The sequence below is a fragment of the Hylobates moloch genome, unplaced genomic scaffold, assembly GCF_009828535.3.
Source record: "Hylobates moloch isolate HMO894 unplaced genomic scaffold, HMol_V3 SCAFFOLD_21, whole genome shotgun sequence".
Classification (NCBI taxonomy): Eukaryota; Metazoa; Chordata; class Mammalia; order Primates; family Hylobatidae; genus Hylobates; species Hylobates moloch.
In genome coordinates this window covers 36,105,660-36,126,225 of record NW_026652296.1, presented here as the reverse complement: position 1 = coordinate 36,126,225, position 20,566 = coordinate 36,105,660, and the positions used below count along the sequence as shown (strand labels likewise).

General features: G+C 48.6%; 1 protein-coding gene across 7 annotated transcripts in view; it reads right to left on the bottom strand.

Moving 5' to 3' along the window:
* Positions 1 to 19,439, bottom strand: part of ENTPD6 (ectonucleoside triphosphate diphosphohydrolase 6) — a 31,251-nt gene extending 11,812 nt beyond the window's left edge. For 3 of the 7 annotated variants that reach the window (XM_032142076.3, XM_032142082.3, XM_032142086.3), the window contains exons 1-5: positions 19,329 to 19,439; positions 7,378 to 7,446; positions 6,268 to 6,589; positions 3,768 to 3,844; positions 333 to 476 (exon numbers count right to left, since the gene is read on the bottom strand). In XM_032142076.3, the coding sequence (XP_031997967.1) occupies positions 333 to 476; positions 3,768 to 3,844; positions 6,268 to 6,589; positions 7,378 to 7,431 (597 nt within the window). In that variant the 5' untranslated portion in view covers positions 7,432 to 7,446; positions 19,329 to 19,439. Of the gene's footprint in view, positions 1 to 332; positions 477 to 3,767; positions 3,845 to 6,267; positions 6,590 to 7,377; positions 7,447 to 7,662; positions 10,568 to 18,393; positions 18,602 to 19,328 lie in introns of those variants that run through there. The other 4 variants (XM_032142080.3, XM_032142083.3, XM_032142079.2 and 1 more) reach the window with 3 other exon arrangements.
* Positions 19,440 to 20,566: the final 1,127 nt, after the last annotated feature.

Here is a 20,566-nt window from a genome sequence, read left to right as displayed (position 1 = left end):
GGCTCAAATGATTCGCCTGCCTTGGCCTCCCAGATTACTGGGAGTACAGGCATGAGCCACCACGCCCGGCCCACAGTACACTTCTAAAATCAAGTTGCTTTCCTTATTATAAAACAGAGATTCACTCTAGAAAACACGAATAACCTTACATGTCACAAGGAACAAAGTATCATCTGCCCACCATCCCTCCACCTAGAAGTGATGCTGCAAACTTTTCTTCAGAAGCATCTGTGTCCTGCCTGATGGTGCAGCACTGGTGAGACAGCAGGTGTTTTTAGTCATCAGTTGCCCCTGAGGGCTGGCTAATGGCACTGGGGAATGGCCAGGCTCACCTTCTGCAGTAACTTCTGGGCCTTTTCTCCAGGTAAGAGGCGTAAGCCAGCTGTGGCCTTGAGGACTAGAGGGGTGGCCTTCCAGAAGTCGAACGGAATGTCCTGTTTAGCAACATCCAGTAGTTCCTGGATTCCCTGAGCGCTCTGTGAACGTGGTAAGAGCAAAGCAGGGTCTGTCAAATGCAGCATACAGGGTCACACGTGCTGCTTCCACCCCTTTGGGTTTTTTTGGTTTCTGGAGACAGAGTCTCACCATGTTGCCCAGGCTAGAGTGAAGTGGCTTGATCACAGCTCATTTGTAGCCTTGAATTCCTGGGCTCAAGTGATCCTCCTTCCTCAGCCTCCCAAGTAGCTGGGACAAGGGCGTGGGCCACCATACCCGACTAATTTTTAAAAACTTCTGGCCGGGCACGGTGGCTCACGCCTGTAATCCCAGCACTTTGGGAGGCCAAGGCGGGCGGATCACAAGGTCAGGAGATCAAGACCATCTTGGCTAACAGGGTGAAACCCCGTTTCTACTAAAAATACAAAAAATTAGCCGGTTGTGGTGGTGGGCGCCTATAGTCCCAGCTACTCGGGAGGCTGAGGCAGGAGAATGGCATGAACCCAGGAGGTGGAGTTTGCAGTGAGCCGAGATGGCACCACTGCACTAAAAAACTTCTTATAGAGACACTGTGTCTCTGTGTTACCCATGTTGGTCTTGAACTCCTGGCCTCAAGCCATTTCCTGCCTCAGCCTCCCAAAGTGCTATGATTAGAGGTGTCAGCCACCATCCCTGGCCCTTGCTTTTATAAATATTTTTTTTCTGACTTTCAAAATCTGCAGGAAACAGTGATGCAAGTGGTACTGGCAGGTGTGTGGGAACACAGGGACCAAGTGAAACACGGCATGGGGAGGACAGGTCAGGAGAATAAGCCTGCTGTTCTACTGCAGCCTGGTGACCCAAGCCCACATCCAGACCTGTGCCAATCCTCACGGGCGATCTCAGGGGAGCCTCAGCTCCGCTGGACATTGCAAAGGTGTGGCACTAGGCAATTCTGGGGTCCCTCCTGACACTAAACCCCATGACACCTACATCGAGGAGCCACTTCACCTGCCAGAGTGCTGGATCCAGAACCCAAGGCTGGATAAGGCCCTATGTCAGTGTGTGCATGAAAGTGAAGGCCTGGGAATGTGGCCGGGTGTTGTACACAGGTGTGATTCTGTGGGGACACGTGGGTCGCATCTGTCCAAGGTAAAAACACATTCCCCCTATCTAGAAATCCCACTCCAATAATTCATCTTGGGAGGCAGAGGTGGCAGGATTACTTGAGCCCAGGAGGTCAAGACCACCCTGGGCAACACAGCAAGGTGTCCATCTCAACAAAACATTTAAACATTAGCTGGGCATTGTGGTGTGCACCTATGGTCCCAGTTACTCGGAAGGCTGAGGTGGCAGGATCATTCGAGCCCAGGAGGCAGAGGTTGCAGTGAGCTGTGATTGTGCCACTGCACTCCAGCCTGGGTGACAGAGAGAGACCTCATCTCGGGGAAAAAAAAATAGAGAATTCATCTGAGCGATGCTCCTTGCATGTGTGGGTAATGAAGTATGTGTCAGGTGCAGCCTTTTTCTACTGTCAAGAGAGAAAGATTGGACATTATCTAAATGTCCTTCAGAAGGGGACTGGTTCCATGAGGTAAGTGTGCAGCATCCATGCAATACCATTCAGCCAAAAAAACTAAGGAGGCTCTGCACATGCCGACATAAACGCTCTCCAATTATCCTGCTCAGCAGCAAAGCCAAAGGCCTTGGTGTGGACACCACCATGGGTGTGAAGTAAAAATGGGGAGAAGAATACAGATGCCACTGTTTATAGACACATCAACCAGCCTCAAAGGATGCTAAGAGAGCCAGGACGTGGGCCTCCGAGGCAGCCTGGAGTAGGAGGGACATCTGTGCTGTCACCCTGGGGAGCATGGACATTTGTCCTACTTGAATGTGTGTCACCTACTCAAACAAGTAAGGCCTTAAAAATCCTAGGAGCTTACTCTAAATTTATCTAATTTAATCAGGTTTAACTGTAAGGTCACTGTAGAATCACTAATTTCAATTTCTTTTTTAACTAAGCTACAGGAAAGCAAGGCTTGAACTACATTGTCTGAGACCATGACACATTTGTGGACAAGAGCAACGTCCACAAGAGCTCATGACTTAAGAAATGCTTGAACCAAAAGGAAGTGACAACTCTCTCCATAGCCCGTTTTGTGAGTGCCTCGGTAGAAAATCAGGCATCCTGCATTAGTGCAGCTGTAAGCTTTAAGGACTTTAGATAGAAGTAGCAATGCTACAAACTTACATAAATCATTATTTGACAATTTTAATTAAATTTCAATTTATTTGGTTTTGTGGATTTTACATAATACATTTCTTTTGGATGGGGTCGGAGTCTCACTCTGTCCCCCAGGCTGGAGTACAGTGGTGCAATCTCAGCTCACTGCAACCTCCGCCTCCCACGTTCAAGTGATTCTCCTGCCTCAGTCTCCTGAGTAGCTGGAATTTCAGGCATGCGCAACCATGCCTGGCTAATTTTTGTATCTTTAGTAGAGACAAGATTTCACCACGTTGACCAGGTTGGTCTCGAACTCCTGACCTCAGGTGATCCACCCGCCTCAGCCTCCCAAAGTGCTGGGATTACAGGCGTGAGCCACTGTGCCCAGCCTGTAACATGTTTTTAACTTTTTTCTTTAAATATAAGGTCTCACTCTGTCACCTGTGGCACAATCATGGCTCACTGCAGCCTTGACCTCCCATCCCAGGCCCAAGTGATCCACCCACCTCAGTCTCCCAAGTAGCTGGGATGACAGGTGTGTACCACCATGCCTAGCTAATTTTTAAATTTTGTAGAAATAGAGTTCTCACTCTGTTGCCCAGGCTGGTCTTGAACTCCTGGGCTCAAGAGATCCTCTTGCCCCAGCCTCCCAAAGTGCTGGGATTGCAAGTGTGAGCCACCATGCCCGGCCAACATTAATTTTTTTTTCAGTCAATGTTTGCTATCTTCAGTCAGAAACCACAACAAAAAATTAAAAATGTATTATGCAAAATTCACAAGACTAAATTAGTGTAAAAATTTGAATAAGCAAACTGTCAAATAATGATTTTTGTAAGTTTGCAGGATTTGTGCTTCTGACCTGTACCAAGACCTTGGGACCCACAGGTTGGAGAAGTGAGCACTGGCACGGTGGAGTCAGAGGATGGGGTCGGGTGGGAGCACGTTCTCCTCTGGGCTCGCGCGCTGCACACCTTCTCTCTTCTGACCATCCCAAATGGCATGAAATGCCCAAGCAGTACTGTCAAAGCCCCCTTCCCTTGTGAAGACAGCCTACCACATTCAAAGGAAAAGAACCGGCTTGAACACATTCTGCAGTGAACAGGGAGACACAGGAGAGGATCCTTACCTTTTCAACATCATCAGCATAGGCAGAAAGACCTGGCTTCAGTGCTTTGAAGGTTTCGTGGGTTAACGTGGGAGTTTCTAAGGGGAAAACATGTTGAAAAGGGTACAACTATGAATACACACATGAGAACACATACAATCACGACTAGCCACACTTTTTAAAGACAGACGCTAACAACACAGACCAATCTCCAAGTGGCAGGGGCCCTTCAGCTATTCTTTGTCTAAATTCCGACTCTTTGTTCATCAGAACAAGATAAGTATAATACCTAATGTCTTGAACAGAACATTACTTCTTAATTATTTTTTAAAAATTATATTTATTATAATTATTTTTTAAAATTATATTTATTATAATTAATTTTTTTAAAGAGAAGGGCTCTTGCTATGTTGCCCAGGCTGGTCTTGAACTTTTGGGCTTAAGCAATCCTCCCATCTCAGCCTCCTGAGTAGCTGGGACTACAGGTGCAAGCTATGTGCCCTGCATTTTACTTTTTAAGAATCCAACTTTATGGCCGGGCATGGTGGCTCACGCCTGTAATCCCAGCACTTTGGGAGGTCAAGGTGAGCAGATCACGAGGTCAGGAGTTCGAGACCATCCTGGCAAATATGGTGAAACCCCGTCTCTACTAAAAATACAAAAAAATTAGCTGGGCGTGGTGGCGGGCGCCTGTAGTCCCAGCTACTCGGGAGGCTGAGGCAGGAGAATGGCATGAACCTGGGGAACGGAGCTTGCAGTGAGCAGAGATCGCACCACTGCACTCCAGCCTGGGCGACAGAGCGAGACTCCGTCTCAAAAAAAAAAAAAGATAAAAGAAAAGAAACAAAACAAAAAGTAGCCGGGCATGGTGATGGGCATCTGTAGTCCCAGCTACTCAGGGGGCTGAGGCAGGAGAATCGCTTGAACCTGGGAGGCGGAGGTTGCAGTGAGCCAAGATTGCACCACTGCACTGCGGCCTGGGCAACAGAGCGAGACTCCGTCTCAAAAAAAATAAAAATAAAAATCCAACTTTACTGAAGATAATTTACATACACAACAACTGCATCAGTGTTAAATTTTAACATAGTTAATTCTTGCCAATTCAATAAACAGAGGAATAGGATAAGTAACTCCAAACTGAAAATAGGAACACCATTTCCTTGATTCTGAAATGAATTTATTAAAGGGTTCTCAAGATTAGGGTTTTTTCTTCATTTTAAAAAATGGAGTGTTTTAAATTATTAGGAGTGGTATGAACTCGTGTGTACAATAAGGAGGCATACTAAATTCAGACATGAAGACTGGACCAGAAAAGATCAGGGACAAAACTTTTTGCAAAGTCTTTTTTCTCCAAAGAGAAAACCCTGGGACATGGCTCCAAAAGCATCGCAGGCTGATGTCTGTTGCACGCTTAGCTTCGAAGAAGCTTTACTTTTTAATTAATTATTAATTTTTAAAAAGTTCCACTTAAAAAAATTTTTTTTTTGAGATCGAGTTTCACTCTTGTTGCCCAGGCTGGTGTGCAATGGTGTGATCTTGGCTCACTGCAACCTCTGCCTACCAGGTTCAAGCGATCCTCCTGCCTCAGCCTCCCACGTAGCTGGGATTACAGGCTTCGAAGCCACTTTGAGAGATAAGCAGATATGGCATCTAAATATTTCACTACAGTAATAAGTTAAAAAATAAAGCAGATGGAGTCAAAAGTAAATAAAATACACCACTCAGCTTTGGAGACAGCAGCTAGAAGTGTCCAGCACCAGCAGAACCATGCAACGCCAGGATGGTGTCTACCCCACAGGTTCCAGGTCAGCCAAGAAGAGCGTGGGACACCCAGGGGACCTGCCTGACAGGGGCTGCAAACTCTCACTGGCTATGGCTAGAGACGCATGGAGGGCGAACCTCAGGGTCACAGGCACGAGAGCGGCATCAGGGAACCAAGGGAAGAGGGTGGTCGGAGAGCAGAGGAACTGGGTGGCGAGGGGGACCCCTCAAGAGAAGCTGCCCACCCCGGGCTGAGGCCCACCCTAGAAGCACAGCCAACGGAGCCCAGGCTCCAGCTCCCTTCTCCAGCTGAGACCCCTCTTGGCTGTTGCCCCTGGCCATCTTGGCCCACCTGGCAGCTCCCGGTCAAGCCCAGGAGCCTTTGCTATTTATCTGACTTTTCTGATTTTCTGGCTCCCATGGGACTGAATCTGGGGATACTTCCTGCCTGAACTCCCCACAAAGCCCTAAACACAACGACTGGCCTAAATCATGACCTACTGGTGAATGTGGGGAGGGGACAGGCCACCAAACACCTCAAGGTCTCAGCTGCCCTTCAGCATGGTCACCACTCACTAGTGTAAGAGTGATCTGGGACTCCCGGGAAATTCAGTTGCTTGGACCCCAGCCCACACCGGCGTCAGCATCTCTGGGAAACTGCATTTAGACAAGCTCCCAGGTGAGTCTGTGGCAGGGGACCCGGCCAACACCGTAGCATAGGGGAGGAGATCCTGAGAGCCCTGCCATGAGAGGCGGGTACCTCTGGGGGGCCGGGCGAACTGGAAGACATGTACTCGGGTGCCAGTGCTTCCTGCATCAAACATGATCCCGTAGAAGACCTCGTGCCCGTCTGCAGCTGTGCCCAGGGGGCTGTGGGCCTGCTGACCCCACCGAGCCCCCGGGGCTGCCCTGGTGATGCTGAAGAAGGCCTGGGTGGCGGTGGCCCGGTGCCACTTGATGTAGGCAACATAGATGAACAGGCCCACACACAGCCCCAGGGGGTATGCCACCTTCGCCACCCGCAGGCTCCCGTGGTTGGATATTTTTCTCATCCTTGTTTGCCAAAGACCGTGCTGCGGCTGCTGGTGGGAAGGGGGAAGAGGCAGGAAAAGCACGTTAGGGTGCCAGGATCCAAGGAGAGTCAGATGTCCCCAGGTCCAGGGACAAAATGTTCAACCTGAAACTGCTCCACGTTCCCCCCAGGAATCAGAAGCTTCATTTGAGCCTCATAATTATTCCAGAAGGTGTGATCCCCATCCTATGGAAGAGGAACTGAGGTTTATAAAGGCAGGACAGCCTGCTCAAGATCTCACACATTGCAGGTGCTGACCTGGTGCACAGACCACAGTGGCTGGCTCCTCTAAGGGAGGGTCCCACCAGCTTGGGACACATGGCGATTTATGTAAAAAAAGCCACATGTAAATGGTGTTCCCAAACTGTTCATGGGAACAGAAGCGCGTATCTGATTCAGTCTTTCAATCCTCAGTTACACTTCTATTCAGGCAATTTACTTTTTTTTTTTTGAGACGGAGTTTTGCTCTTGTTGCCCAGGCTGGAGTGCAGTGGCACAATCTTGGCTCACCGCAACCTCCGCCTCCCGGGTTCAAGCGATTCTCCTGCCTCAGCCCCCCGAGAAGCTGGGATTACAGGCACACACCACCACGCCTGGCTAATTTTGTATTTTTAGTAGAGATGAGGTTTCTCCATGTTAGTCAGGCTGGTCTCGAACTCCCAACCTCAGGTGATCCGCCCACCTCGGCCTCCCAAAGTGCTGGGATTACAGGCGTGAGCCACTGCGCTCGGCCGCAATTTACTTTTCGAAAGGTTTAAACTCCGTCCCTTGGGCAACTACTAAGAGCCCCAGACAAACCTGAAAAATGTAGCTCGTTTTGCTGGAAGTTTCATAACGGATACCTTTTTTCATTCACACAGCCCATTCCTGCCAAGGAGAAAATAATGTCTGTGTACTTCCAAAGCCTACAAAAATTCTTTTTTTTTTTTTTTTTTTTTTTTTTTTTTTTTTTTTTCAATGATAATAACTCAATCCTCTATTTGACAAAGAAGAAGGAGAAGGAAGAGGAAGAAAAAGGAAGTGGGATAAAGGATCAGAAAGGGAGGAAAATAGAAAAAATTAGAGTATGACTCCAGGGTAGACCTGTTTTGTTGTTGCTTGGTTCGTTGGTTGGTTTGACAGTTGTATTTTTCATGTTTCGCCATGTTGGCCAGGCTGGTCTGGAGCTCCTAGTCTCAAGTGATCAACCCGCCTCAGCCTCCCAGAGTACTGGGACTACAGGCGTGAGCCACCACATCCAGCCCCCACATTGCTTCTGGCCTCTGTGGTAGACCTCCCAGATGGGGCGGCCGGGCAGAGGTGCTCCTCACATCCCAGATGATGGGTGGCCAGGCAGAGGTGCCCCTCACATCCCAGATGATGGGTGGCCGGGCAGAGGTGCTCCTCACTTCCCAGACGGGGCGGCCGCGCAGAGGCGCTCCTCACTTCCCAGACGGGGCGGCCGCGCAGAGGCGCTCCTCACCTCCCAGACGGGGCGGCCGGTCAGAGGAGCTCCTCATAACCCAGACGATGGGCGGCCAGGCAGAGACGCTCCCCACCTCCCAGACGGGGCAGCGGCTGGGCAGAGGCTGCAATCCCAGCACCCTGGGAGGCCAAGGCAGGCGGCTGGGAGGCGGAGGCTGCAGCAAGCCAAGACCACGCCACCGCACTCCAGCCCAGGCAACACCGAGCACCGAATGAGCGAGCCTCCGTCTGCAGTCCCAGCACCTCGGGAGGCTGAAGCGAGCAGAGCACTGGAGGTCAGGAGCTGGAGACCAGCCTGGCCGACATGGCGAAACTGCGCCTCCAGCCAAAGGAGGAAAAACCAGGGAGGGCTGGTGGCGCGGCGGCAATCCCAGGCAGCCCGCAGGCCAGGGCAGGAGAATCACGGGAGCCGGACGCAGGGAGTCTGCAGCGAGCCGAGTTTACTCCAGCCTGGGCCACAGAGGGAGGGAGGGAGGGAAGGAAGGAAGGAGAGAAAGAGAGAAAGAGAAAGAGAGAAAGGAAAGAAAGGAAAGAAAGAAAGAAGGAAGGAAGGAGGGAGGGAGGGAGGGAAGGAAGGAAGGAAGGAAGGAAGGAAGGAAGGAAGGAAGGAAGGAAGGAAGGAGCCTACAAAAATTCTACTAGAGTAGCAAAATAAATTCACTGGGTGCCATTATTTTCGGTTTGATATACCCAAAATGAAAGCATTTGTTCAAGTTTCATTGGCTGCTCCAGTGCGAGGCAGCATGTGGGAACCTGAGGCTTCAAAGGACAAGAAGCGCGGGCCGACTCTAGGGCCCCCAACCTTGGGGAACGTCCATCAGCCCGTCCCTCCCTCACTCCCTCAGTCGGTCCTGGTGAGTGGTGGCCACTCCTAGGGGAGCAGGGGTCAGGAGGGTGCCGAGCTGGAAGTGGCATCGGCTCTGCCCGCAGCCACGTGTGACAGTGGGCAACATGCCCCTCAAGGGGGCCAGTTTCATCTGTAAGGTAGGGCTGCTCACTGGAGAGCCCCTCGTGACTGGGGATTCAATGTGCTTCGAACAGGCTGCAGAGAAAGCACGTGCCACACGCAGGCTTTACAGAAGGGCAGCAGGAGGTGACATCTCTGTGGAACCAAGGACAGCATGGCTACACTGCTGAGGAGGGGGCGGTAGCAGTCAAAGGGGCAAACCCACGGCGACCTGCGCTACCTGAGGCTGTTTGGGCACAGCAGAATGGAAGGACAGGGCCTGCGGGGCAAAGCACGGGAAGCAGGCCATTCCTGGCCCCTCCTTCCTGAGGTCCTGCCTGTGGCCACAGCTGGATATCCTCAGGCCCAGAGAGGTAAGACAAGCACTGCCACAGTGCCCCGTGCCAAGGGTAGAGGCCTCACCAGTGGCCTGGCCACCCACACTGGGGCAGGAGACAGGAAAAACCACCCTTCCCCGAGCATCTGCCATGGGCAGGGCTGCAAAAAGGCTCTCCTGGCAGGTGCCAAGGTGCAGCCCCTCCCCAGCCCTATTCTGGGCCTGGGTCCCACCACACTCGGGAGCTTCCCACAGCTCTCAGGATCATGTTGCAGCCTCTGCCTGGACCTGCCCCTGTCCCTGCTGGCCCCTGTCCCTGCCGGCCCCTGCGGCTTCATCGCACTCCTCTTTTGTCCTTGCCCACAGTGCTCTGAGAACAGTGCCTTCTTCTGCCCCTAGAACTCAGCCTCTCCCTGCCTCAGGCCTCTGGCACAGACTGATACGCATTCCCAGAATACTTGTCCCACCACCCTGGCACCATGTCTTCATTCTGAAACCTCCACTGAAATGTCACTGCCACCCCCTTCCCGGATGCCCCCAACCTCCACATGCCCCATCACGCACTCTCTGAGCTCCCTTTACCCACCACCAGCAGTGATGAAACCAGTATTCATAGACCTGATTGCTGTAGGTCTGTGTCTCCCCGCTAGGCCATGAGCCTCCAGGGCAGGGGCTCAGCTTGTCTTGTGCTGCTGCTGCCCAGCATGGCATCCAAGCCCTTCTCTAGAATGGAAGAGGCTGCTCCTCCACCCCCGCACCTTCTATAACGTCACAGACACACAACAGAGTCCTGTAGAAAATCCATAAACAGGGAGAGGACACAGCAAGATGGCAAAAGAGGAAGCTCAAAGGCCCTCGTTCCCCCACTGAGAAACACTAAAAACAACTAGAGACTGGTTAAGATATTGCATTAGGAGCTCTGCAAAACAGGCAACGATCTACAGCAACCAAGAGAATGCCCAGCCCAGAAGCAGCCACATTCAGGATGTCAGGAACTCTGGGGTGTTTCACTCACCCCTGCCCCAGGCCTCCCCAGCACGGCGCCACCTGATGAAAGCAGCAGCCTGGTTCCCAATTCCTTCCCTTGAACCGGAGTGGAGCGGACCTTTCTGCAACATCCTAAGCTGTCCTGGGCTGCCTGAGGAACAGATCTCTGTTTCACCTGACTCTGAGCTCAGAGCCCAGATAGGAAGTCAGAGAAATGGTTTTGGGCACTGCTAGGCAAAGCTATAGGATGACTATAGCCTCATGCATACCTGGGGCAAGAATGACAGGTGAGAAATACAGTAGAACATCTGAGGCCCAAGGAGGGACTGGGGGAGACTTTGGGAAAGTAAGATATATATATATATATTTATTTATTTAAAGCTTTGTAAACGTTTAATCGCGCCAACAAGGCAAATAAATTGTGTTCCGGCAGACATTAAGACTTGCTTTCTCTTACCAAAAAAAAAAAGGGCACACATTTTATCAAAATTCGACAATTCAGAGTTAAGGGTACTGAGATTAAGCTTCAGAGCACCAACTTAAACAAAACAGCAATGAAAAATTGGTTATTGAACTTGGAAAGAGGAACTAAAACCAAGGCATAAAGGGGAGATTAAATACGTGTTCCTTGATCTCAAAGTCCTTTTAGGAACAGGAGTTCTGGCCACATGTGAGCAACACATCACACCACCAAACCCCAATTCCAGAATCTAAATTTACAATGATAGAAAAACAAAGGTAACTCCAAATGCATTTCTTGGTATATTCCAAAGGGAAGCTTGAAAGTATTCATAATGAAAGTAAGGGATTTTAAAACAGCCATGAATATGGGGAAATTGAAAAAAACACATACACAGGCCCAGGGAAGATGCATCCTCAGAAGAAACTAGGAGACTTCGGCCTTCATCCAGAGCTGATCCCCAGGCTTAGACAGATCCTGCTATTTGGTGGGGGCCATTCCCAATACAGAGTTAGTCTTCAAAGACTGGGACAAGGAGCTGTTTTTCAAATGCCCAATGTTCAGCAAAAAAAATCACAAGGCATACAAAGAAACAGGAAAACACAGCTCATTCAGAGGAAGAAAATTAAGTGGCAGAACCCATCCCTGAAGAAATGCAGGCACTGGATGTACTTCACCAAAACTTAAAAATGACTATCTTAAATATGCTAAAAGAGCTGAAGGAAAACAGATAAAGAATGAAAAGAAATCAAGAAAACAACATATGACAACAAAATGAGAAATTATAAAAAGGAATCAAATAGAAATTATGGAGCTGAGAAATATAAAACTGAACTGAAAACTCTGACCAGGGGATTTGAGTCGGTAGAGTAATAGCAGCAAACTTGAACATAAGATATTTGAAAATATGAAGTCAGAGGAGCAAAAAGAATGAGGAAAGTGAGGAGAGCCTCAGGGACTTAGGGGCCTCCCTCACATGCACCATGCACATTATGGAAGTCTAAGAAAGAGAAGAGGGAATGGGGCAGAGAAATTACGTGAAGAAAGAATAGCTAAAAACTTCCCAAATTTGACTAAAGACATGAATATAAACATCCAAGAAGCTCAGTAAACCCCACAGAAGATAAACCCAAAGAGACCAACATGAAGACACAATATAATCAAACTGTGTAAAGACAAAGGCAGAATATTGAAAGCAGCAAAAGAATGGCTCATGATGTACAAAGAATCCTCAATAACACTGTTAGCCAATGTCTTAGCAGAAACCTCAGAGGCCAGAGGCAGTGGGATGATACCTCCAAACTGCTAAAAGAAAAAAAAAAAAAAATCCGTCAACAGAGAATTCTATATTCAGCAAAACCGTCCTTCACAAATGAGGGAGAAATTAAGACACTTCCAGATTAATGAAAGATGTGGGTGTTCATTGCCACTAGATCTGCCCTACCAGACTGCTAAAGGGAGTCCTGGAAGTTAAAACAAAAGGGCACTAGACAGCAGCTAAAAGCTGTAAGAAAATACAAACATCTCCAGCAAAGGCAAATGGAGTGACAAATATAGAAACTAGTATTAGTGTACAATTGGTCTGCAACACTACTTAATATTTTTTTCAGGATTTAAAAGATATATGCATAAAAATAATTACAGGTTTATGTTAATGGGTACATACCCAATATATATAGATGTAATCTGTGACATCAATAACAAAGTGGGGGTAGATGGAATTGTAAAGGAGAGGTTACTGTGTCTGACTGAAATTAAGTTGATATCAATTTAAAATAGATTGCTATAACTTCAGGCTGTTATGTATGTAATCCCTATGGTTGTAACCACAATGGAAATGTCTGTAGCATATACACAAAAGGAACTGAGAAGGGAATCAAAAATGGAACTTACAAATAATCAACTAAATACAAAAGAAGGTAGTAATGAAGGATAAAAAAGCTATAAAATATATACAAATAACAAAATAGCAAAAATAAGTCCTTCCCTATGAGTAATTACTTCAAATATAAATGGATTAACTCCTTAATCAAGAGACACAGATTGACAGAATAGATTAAAAAACAAGACCTGACTACAGCTGACCCTCAAACAACATGGGTTTGAACTGCACAGGTCTACTTATATCCAGATTTTCTTCCACTCCTGCCACCTCTGAGACAGCAAGATCAACCTTTCCTCTTTCACCTCCTCCTTAGCTTACTCGACATGAAGACAATGAAGATGAAGACCTTTATGATAATCCACTTCCACTTAATAAATAGCAAATACATTTTCTCTTTCTTATGATTTCTTATTATAATAACATTTTCTGTTCACTAGCTTACCTTATAGTAATAATACAGATTATAATTCATATAACATACAAACTGTGTGTTAATCAACTATTTATGTTATCAGTAAGGCTTCTTCAACAGTAGGCTACTAGTTGGGGAGGCGGAGGCGAGAGGATTTCTTGAGCCCAGGAGTTTGAGACCAGCCTGGGTAGCATAGGGAGACACTGTCTCTACAAAACATTAAAAATTAGCTGGACATGGTGGTGTGCACCTGTAGCCCCAGGTTCCCTGGGGAGGCTGAGGTGGGAGGATCACTTGAGCCTTGGAGTTCAAGGCTGCAGTAAGCCATGATTGCACCACTGCATTCTAGACTGAAGTTACACTTGGATTTTCAACTGCAGGTGAGGGGTTGGTATCCCTAACCCATGTTGTTCAAAGGTCAGCTGTATATTCTATCTACAAGAAACTTGCTTTTGATCTAAGAACACATATGGGCTGAAAGTAAAAGAATGGAAAAGAGTCAACGCAAGGAGTGACCAAAGGAGAGCAGGGGTTGCTGTACCAATATCAGACAAAAGAGACTTTAAGTCAAAAACTATCACAAGAGACAAAGAAGTACATTATATCATGATAAAATAGTCAATTCACCAGGAATATAAAACAATTATAAAAATATATGCAGTAAACATCAAAACCCCTAAATATATGAACCAGACACTGATAAAATTGAAGAGAAATAGACAACTATCAATAATAGTAATATTATTATACTAGGAGACTGAAATGTCCCACTTTGAATAATGGACAGAAAAATGAGACAGAAGATCAGTAAAGAAACAGAGGACTCAAACGACACTACAGAGCAAGAGTGTAACGGAACGCCCTACATGCAACGCCAGATGGTGGGCTACAAAACAGGTCTTAATGCATTTTAAACAATCCAAACCATACAAAGCATCTTTTCCAGTCACAATGGGGTGACACCAGAAATCAATAGCAGAAGGAAAACTGGATAATTCACAATTATGTGGAAATTCAGCACAGCCCAATCTTAAACAACTGAAGAGTCAAAGAAGAAGTCATAACGAAAATTAGAAAATACCTTGAGATAAGTGAAAACAAAAACACAACCTTCCAAAACTTATGGGATGCAGCAAAAACAGTGCCAATAGGGAAATGTACAGCTGTAAACACTTGCTTTAGAAGAGAAGAAAGGGCTCAAACAAACAACCTAACTGTACACCTTAAGTAACTAGTAAAAGAACAAACTAAACATAAAGCTAGAAAAAGGAGGAGGAAAAAAGGAGGAGAAAAAAAGTAAAAACGGAGGAGGAAAATAATAAAGATTACAGGAGGATAGACAATAGAAAAATAGAGAAAATAAATGAAACTAAAATTTGATTCTTCAAAAATCAACATAACTCTCAAACCTTTAGCTAGACTGACTAAGGAATAAAGAAAGAAGACTCAAGTAGCTGTAATCTGGAACAAAAGAGGGGACATTACTACCTATTTTACAGAATAAAAATGATTATAAGAGAGTACTATGAACAACTGTATGCCTACAAACTGGATAACCTAGATGAAATGGACAAATTCTTGAACACAAAATCCACCAAGATAAATAATAAAGAATTTGGCAATGATTTCTTAGATACGACAGCAAAAGCACGGGCAATAAAAGCAAAAACAAACAAGTGGAATTACATTAACTAAATGGCTTCTACCCAGCAAAAGAAACAATCAACAAAATGAAAACACAACCTACAGAACAGGAGAAAATAGGTAAATAGTATATCCGCTCTGAAAGGGGTTAATAATTAGAATATATAAAGAACTCTTAAAAGTCAACCACAAAAATAGCAATCTGATTAAAAAATAACAGATGAAAAGCATACAAAAAGAGGCTCAACATCATGAATCATTAGTAAAATGCAACATTGCAATGAGCTATCACATCATACATTAGGACAGCCACTATCAAACAAACAGAAAATAACAAGTATTAGTGAGGATGTGGAGAAACTGGAACCCTTATGCGCTGTTGGTGGGAAAGTCAGATGGTGCAGCTGCCTTGGAAAACAGCATGGAGCTTCCTCCAAAAATCAAAGCCGGAACTACCATATGGTTCAGCAATCTCACTTCCAAAAGAGTTGAAATCAGGATCTTAAAGAGATATTTACACACTCACATTCACTGAAGCATTATTCACAAGAGGCCAGAGAAATAATCCAAACATCCATCGACAGATGGATACACAAAACTCAATTTAGAGCTGAACTGAATTTTGAATGAAAATATTATTCAGTTTTAAAACGGAAGTAAATTCTGACATGGACGAGCCTTAAAGGCATTTCACTAAGTAAAATAAGCCAGTCACAAAAAGACAAATATTGTAGGATTCCACTTACACGAGTTATAAAGCTGTCAAATCATACAGACAAGAGAGTAGAAGGGCAGGTGCTGAGGGCAGGGGGTGAGGAGGACTTATTGGGTAATGACTTTCAGTCAGGGAACATGAAAAAGTTCTGGTGACGGATGGTGATGGTGGTTGTGAATGCACTTAATGCCACAGAACTGTACATTTAAAAGGGGTTACGTTGATAATTTTTGTGTTATGTGTACTTTATGGCAACTTTTAAAATCCTTCAATGGCTAGGCCAGGCAGGTAACAGAAATAAGTTCTGTGGGTATTGGACTTAAGGCACTCTGTGGGGTGAGGGATGGGGATAAAGAGGGCAGGGCCCACCCACTGTGTCAAATACAAAACGTTTTACAGTTCTGATCACACTCACGCCCTACTCTCTCAACGAAGGAGACAGATCATGCCTTACTAAGATTCTTCCTGCTGAAATGTGCTGGCGGAGCTCCTCCCTTGGGCTGCTGGCTGCTCTGCCATTTCCATAGCACATGACATGTGCAGTTATTCTAGGCCCCTCTGGCTCTGGTTAGATGGTCCCTACCCCAGGAGTAGGGACCAGGCTCCATCCCAGAACCTCCAACACCCAACACAAAACCAGATCCCAGCAGCTGCTCAGCCAGCATCTGTTGAAGGGGGTCCGCTGATGGCTTGGCAGTGTACTGAGGGGGAGAACGGGCATTAGGAGGAAGATGCAGGCATCACAGATGCCACAGGACTGGGTGATGGCCATGAACTGAAACAGGTCATCTGGGAAGGGGCCGTTCGGCAGGAGGCAGCAGTGATCAAGTTTTCGACATGCTGAATTTGATATGCCAGTGGGACATCAGTGGGAAACAGGACAGGCCCTATGAGAGGTGACAGGTTTGGGGCTGGTCCAGAAATAGGACGGACCCTATGAGAGGTGACAGGCTTGGGGCTGGGAATGATGCACATTAAGGCAACATTAGCTGGGACTGGGAGAAGAGACGCGGTACTAGGAATGTCCATTCCAAGGTAGCACCTCTCATACCACAACAGCCTCCCTTCCTTAGGAGACTATAACCCAAAGTTTCAGGTTTCTAAGTAATCATCAAATGTTTAATTAAATTACAGTATTTATAGAGAAAGTTCTGCAACAGTCCAGGGATGAATAGTGAGGACAAAAAGCAATAGTAACACCCTACAACTGTGAATACGTTTAATAAAATCCTCTTTATGTAATCAAGGCTTTTTTTTTTTTTTTGAGACAGAGTCTCACTCTCTCACCTATCACCTAGGCTGGGGTGAAGTAGCACAATCTCGGCTTACTGCAACCTCTGCCTCCCAGGTTAAGCAATTCTCCTGCCTCAGCCTCCCAAGTACCTGAGATTACACGCATGCACCACCACGCCAGGCTAATTTTTGTATTTTTAGTACAGATGGTGTTTCACCATGTTGGCCAGACTGGTCTTGAACTCCTGACCTCAAATGATCTGCCCACCTTGGCCTCCCAAAGTGCTGAAATTACAGGTGTGAGACACCGCACCTGGCCCATAATCAAGTCCTATCATGTCCTATGTTAGTCTAAGAACCATACTCTACATGATCAGATTCACAAGTGGTACATTAAATCTAGAGGCAAAGTTGCTCGTTATTTATTGTCTACCCGTTTAAAAAAACCCTTTAGGTGCCATGCCTTGTGTCCAGCGCCCCACAAAGCGTGCCTCACAGCCCTGGGTTTCCCTAAGACAGCACCAAGGCCCTGGGAATATGTGTAAATGGACCTGTCTGAGATTGCAGTCAGTGTGTGGTGGAGCACACAAGAGTCCCTGGCTTCAGTCCCCAAATTGAACGTGCTTTATCACTTCACCTTCCCTGTAAGTACAAGATGACTTTAGAGATCCAAAAAACACTCACATACATAGACATACCTTACATAGACATAATTACTGAAGTTACACACCAAGTTCAGGAAGACAAAAGCAAGAGTCCAACTAGAACACAGTACTGAGAGAGCACAGAACCAGGAACAGCCTTGCTCTTGCACAAGGGTGGGAAGAAGAGTTCTTATAATCATGTTCACCATCCCCTCTCCCCAAGGAACAGGTCATCTCCATGTACCTGTGGCCCAGATCTAAACACTAATTTCATTCCACTAGGTTAAGGTGTTTGCCCATGGCTGAGACACCTGCAGGAGAGGCAATGGGGTTTCTGTGGGAACCACTAACACTACAGCGTGAATGTGTTGATGAGGTTCTCCCTGACAGACTCATTGAGGAAAACGATGTCATCTCAGTCTGTTCTTTAAAGGAGAGAGAGGGTGGGATGAGGCTGTAAGGAAGGTAGCGGGTGGGGACTGAGGGGAGGCGGGGGGTAGGAAGTAGGGTGCACACAGGCAAACAGATAGGTGTGGCTCCTGCCGAGGCCACCCTCCAGCAGGTGGAGGCAGGAGTCAGAGAGGAGGATCTGAGGGTAGAGCAGTTTGTTGGTGGTAGGAGCTGCCCTGTCCCCTGGTTGGCTTTCTAGGAGATGGGGATGGCAGGCCACCTCTTGTAAATACAGGCGCCATCTGATGTGGATTGATGGCTGCCTGATCTGTTGGCCAGTTTCTTCAGGTTTTCAGTTCAAGTACACGGAAGGGTCATGAATGCAAATGCCTGCCATGCACGCTGTATCAAAAAATAAAGCACATTAGAAACTTCCATTCATCCTCCTGGTGGGTTTCAATAGGTTTTTCTCTCCTTGGCAAAAACCGGTGCGTGAACCGCCAGTCAACACCACCTGCTGTTTCCTTTACACAGGAAGCGGTGGGAGGGGAGGCGCTTCCAGATCTCCTGACACAAAGGGCTGCCCATCTCCCTGGTCCTTTACCGGAACCTTCAGGAGGCAGATGACACACACACTAGCCAGCCACTCTCTCCAAGGCAAGGGGAGGGGGACAAAAAGCAATTTTGAGATTTGTACCGTGCTTGCCAGGTCCTTCAAAAATGACTACCCGCCGCCCATGGCTCTTGCACAGCGGGTAGGAGGAAGAGTCCTTGTAATCCACCTCTCCCGAGGAACTCCTGCCTGAGGTTTCAGATTCCCCGCCTGCAGGCTATGGCTGACTTCCCCGTATCCTGTGTGAGGTGCGATGTGTGGCTTCGTGCAGGTAAGGCTGGAATACAGGTGCCTGGAGGGACACCCAGAGCTGCCCAGGCACTTCCCGGTGGCTGGTTCCTTTGCACTTACAGGTGCACTTATAATAAAAACATCCTCCCTTCCACGCTCCCCTGGGCCCTCCCATCTCTCCTTCCTCTTCCACGCTCTCCTGGCTGTTGAATGTTTTCCACTGAAGGAGTCTAGTCTGTCCACCTCGGGGGCTCTCCCTCCCTCGGTCCAGGGCATCCGCGGCTCACAGGTCAGCTCGGGCAGAACCACCCTGAGCACCTATGAGCTCCTCGGGACACCACCCCAATGCCAGGGTGAATCGTCCTTACACCCTCAGTCCTGTCCGAGCGGCCTGATCCTACCTGTTTCCCAGAAACTGCTACGCGAAGCTTCCCCTCCGGGCTCATCCAGGAGCGGAGGGGCCTGTCCCTGACGCAGACTGGGGGCGGGTCCGCAAAAGCGGGCTGAATGAATGAACGCAGCAGGGCTGGGGCCTCCTGGGGCTAGAGGGCCCTGCTATTTGGCCCGCCCAGTGGCCCAAAACACTGGACTTTTCCCCCACCGGTCAGCGGAGCCCAGACGTTCAGGGAGCCCTAATGGAGCCTGGACAGGAAGGCAGCAGGAGGTGGGACCCGGGGTGCGAGTGACCCCGAGGCCGTCCTCTGGAGCGCAGCGCGCCCGCGTGGGGAGGCCCGCCTGCAGTCGGTGATCCCCGGCCGCCCCCGCCAGCGCCCCGGCCCGCCGCTTACCGTGCACCGCGCGCTCCGCCACACCCACGGAGACGAGTGCCCTTTTCCGGGGAGCAGGCGGCTGCCGGTCTTTTGGGCTCCCCCGCCCCGGCCGGCGCCACCCCGGCCTCCACCCTCGGGATACGACCCCAAGATTCCCTAGCGCTTGGGCTCCGCCCACATGCACGTGGCGTCACAGGCTGGGCGGGGCGGGCGCACCCAGCCGCGCAGGCGCAGGCGGGAGAGGAGGTGGGGGGGGTCGCGGGGACCCAGTTGCGCAGGCGCGGACGGGGTATGGGCGCCTAGCTGCGCAGGCGCGGCGGCCGGCTTCTTTTTCCGTGGGTGGCCTTGCGGTTTTCTCCAGTCCGCGGTCGGGCTGGCGTCGGTCCAGAGGCGGGGCTCGGTAGTCTGGTTCCCCGAGCGTCTCAGGGCGGGCCCTCGCCAGATTCAAGGGGTTCCCTTGGCCAGTTTCCTCACGGCACGGCGGAGCTGGTCCTCGTCGTCCCTGGCAGGGGGCAGCCTCACAGCCTGGACCGGCCTGTGCAATTTCCCCCATCCTTCCACGTCAACATTTTATTTTTTTCTTTTTCTTTTTTTAGGACAATACATGATGGAAATGCAGCCACATCATAGCAGGCAGGTTCATGAAATCCGCCCTCCCCCCCATTTCTTGACCCCATTTTTTTTTTTTTTTTTTTTTTTTTTTAACAGGGTCTCACCCAGGCTGGAGTGCAGTGGCATGATCTCTGCTCACTGCAACCTCCGCCTCCCGGGTTCAAGCGATTCTGTTGCCTCAGCTTCCCGAGTAGCTGGGATTACTGGCGTGCGCCACCACGCCTGGCTAATTTTTGTACCTTTAGTAGAGACAAGGTTTCACGCTGTTGGCCAGGCTGGTCTCGAACTCCTGACCTAAGGTGATCCGCCTGCCTCGGCCTCCCAAAGTGCTAGGTCTACAGGCATGAGCCACCACACCCGGCCCTTGACCCTATTTTCTAATGTCTTCCTAGAAATCACCAAGGTTGCAACTCCTGACTGTCCTGGCTCGCAGGCCCCAGCTTACTTAGGGACCCCACGGTGGGAGCTGCCCACGTGCACACCTATGCTAGGCGCCCTCATTCCTGCAAGGGCCAGAGCCCCTTCCCAGCCCATGGCGTCTGGCCAAGGAGGTGTGGGTGGGCCCCAGCCAGGCCTGGCCCTAGAGGACGGCCCCACCTGCGCACTGGGGCATCTGGGAGAGCTATTGGTGGAAGAAGCCCAGG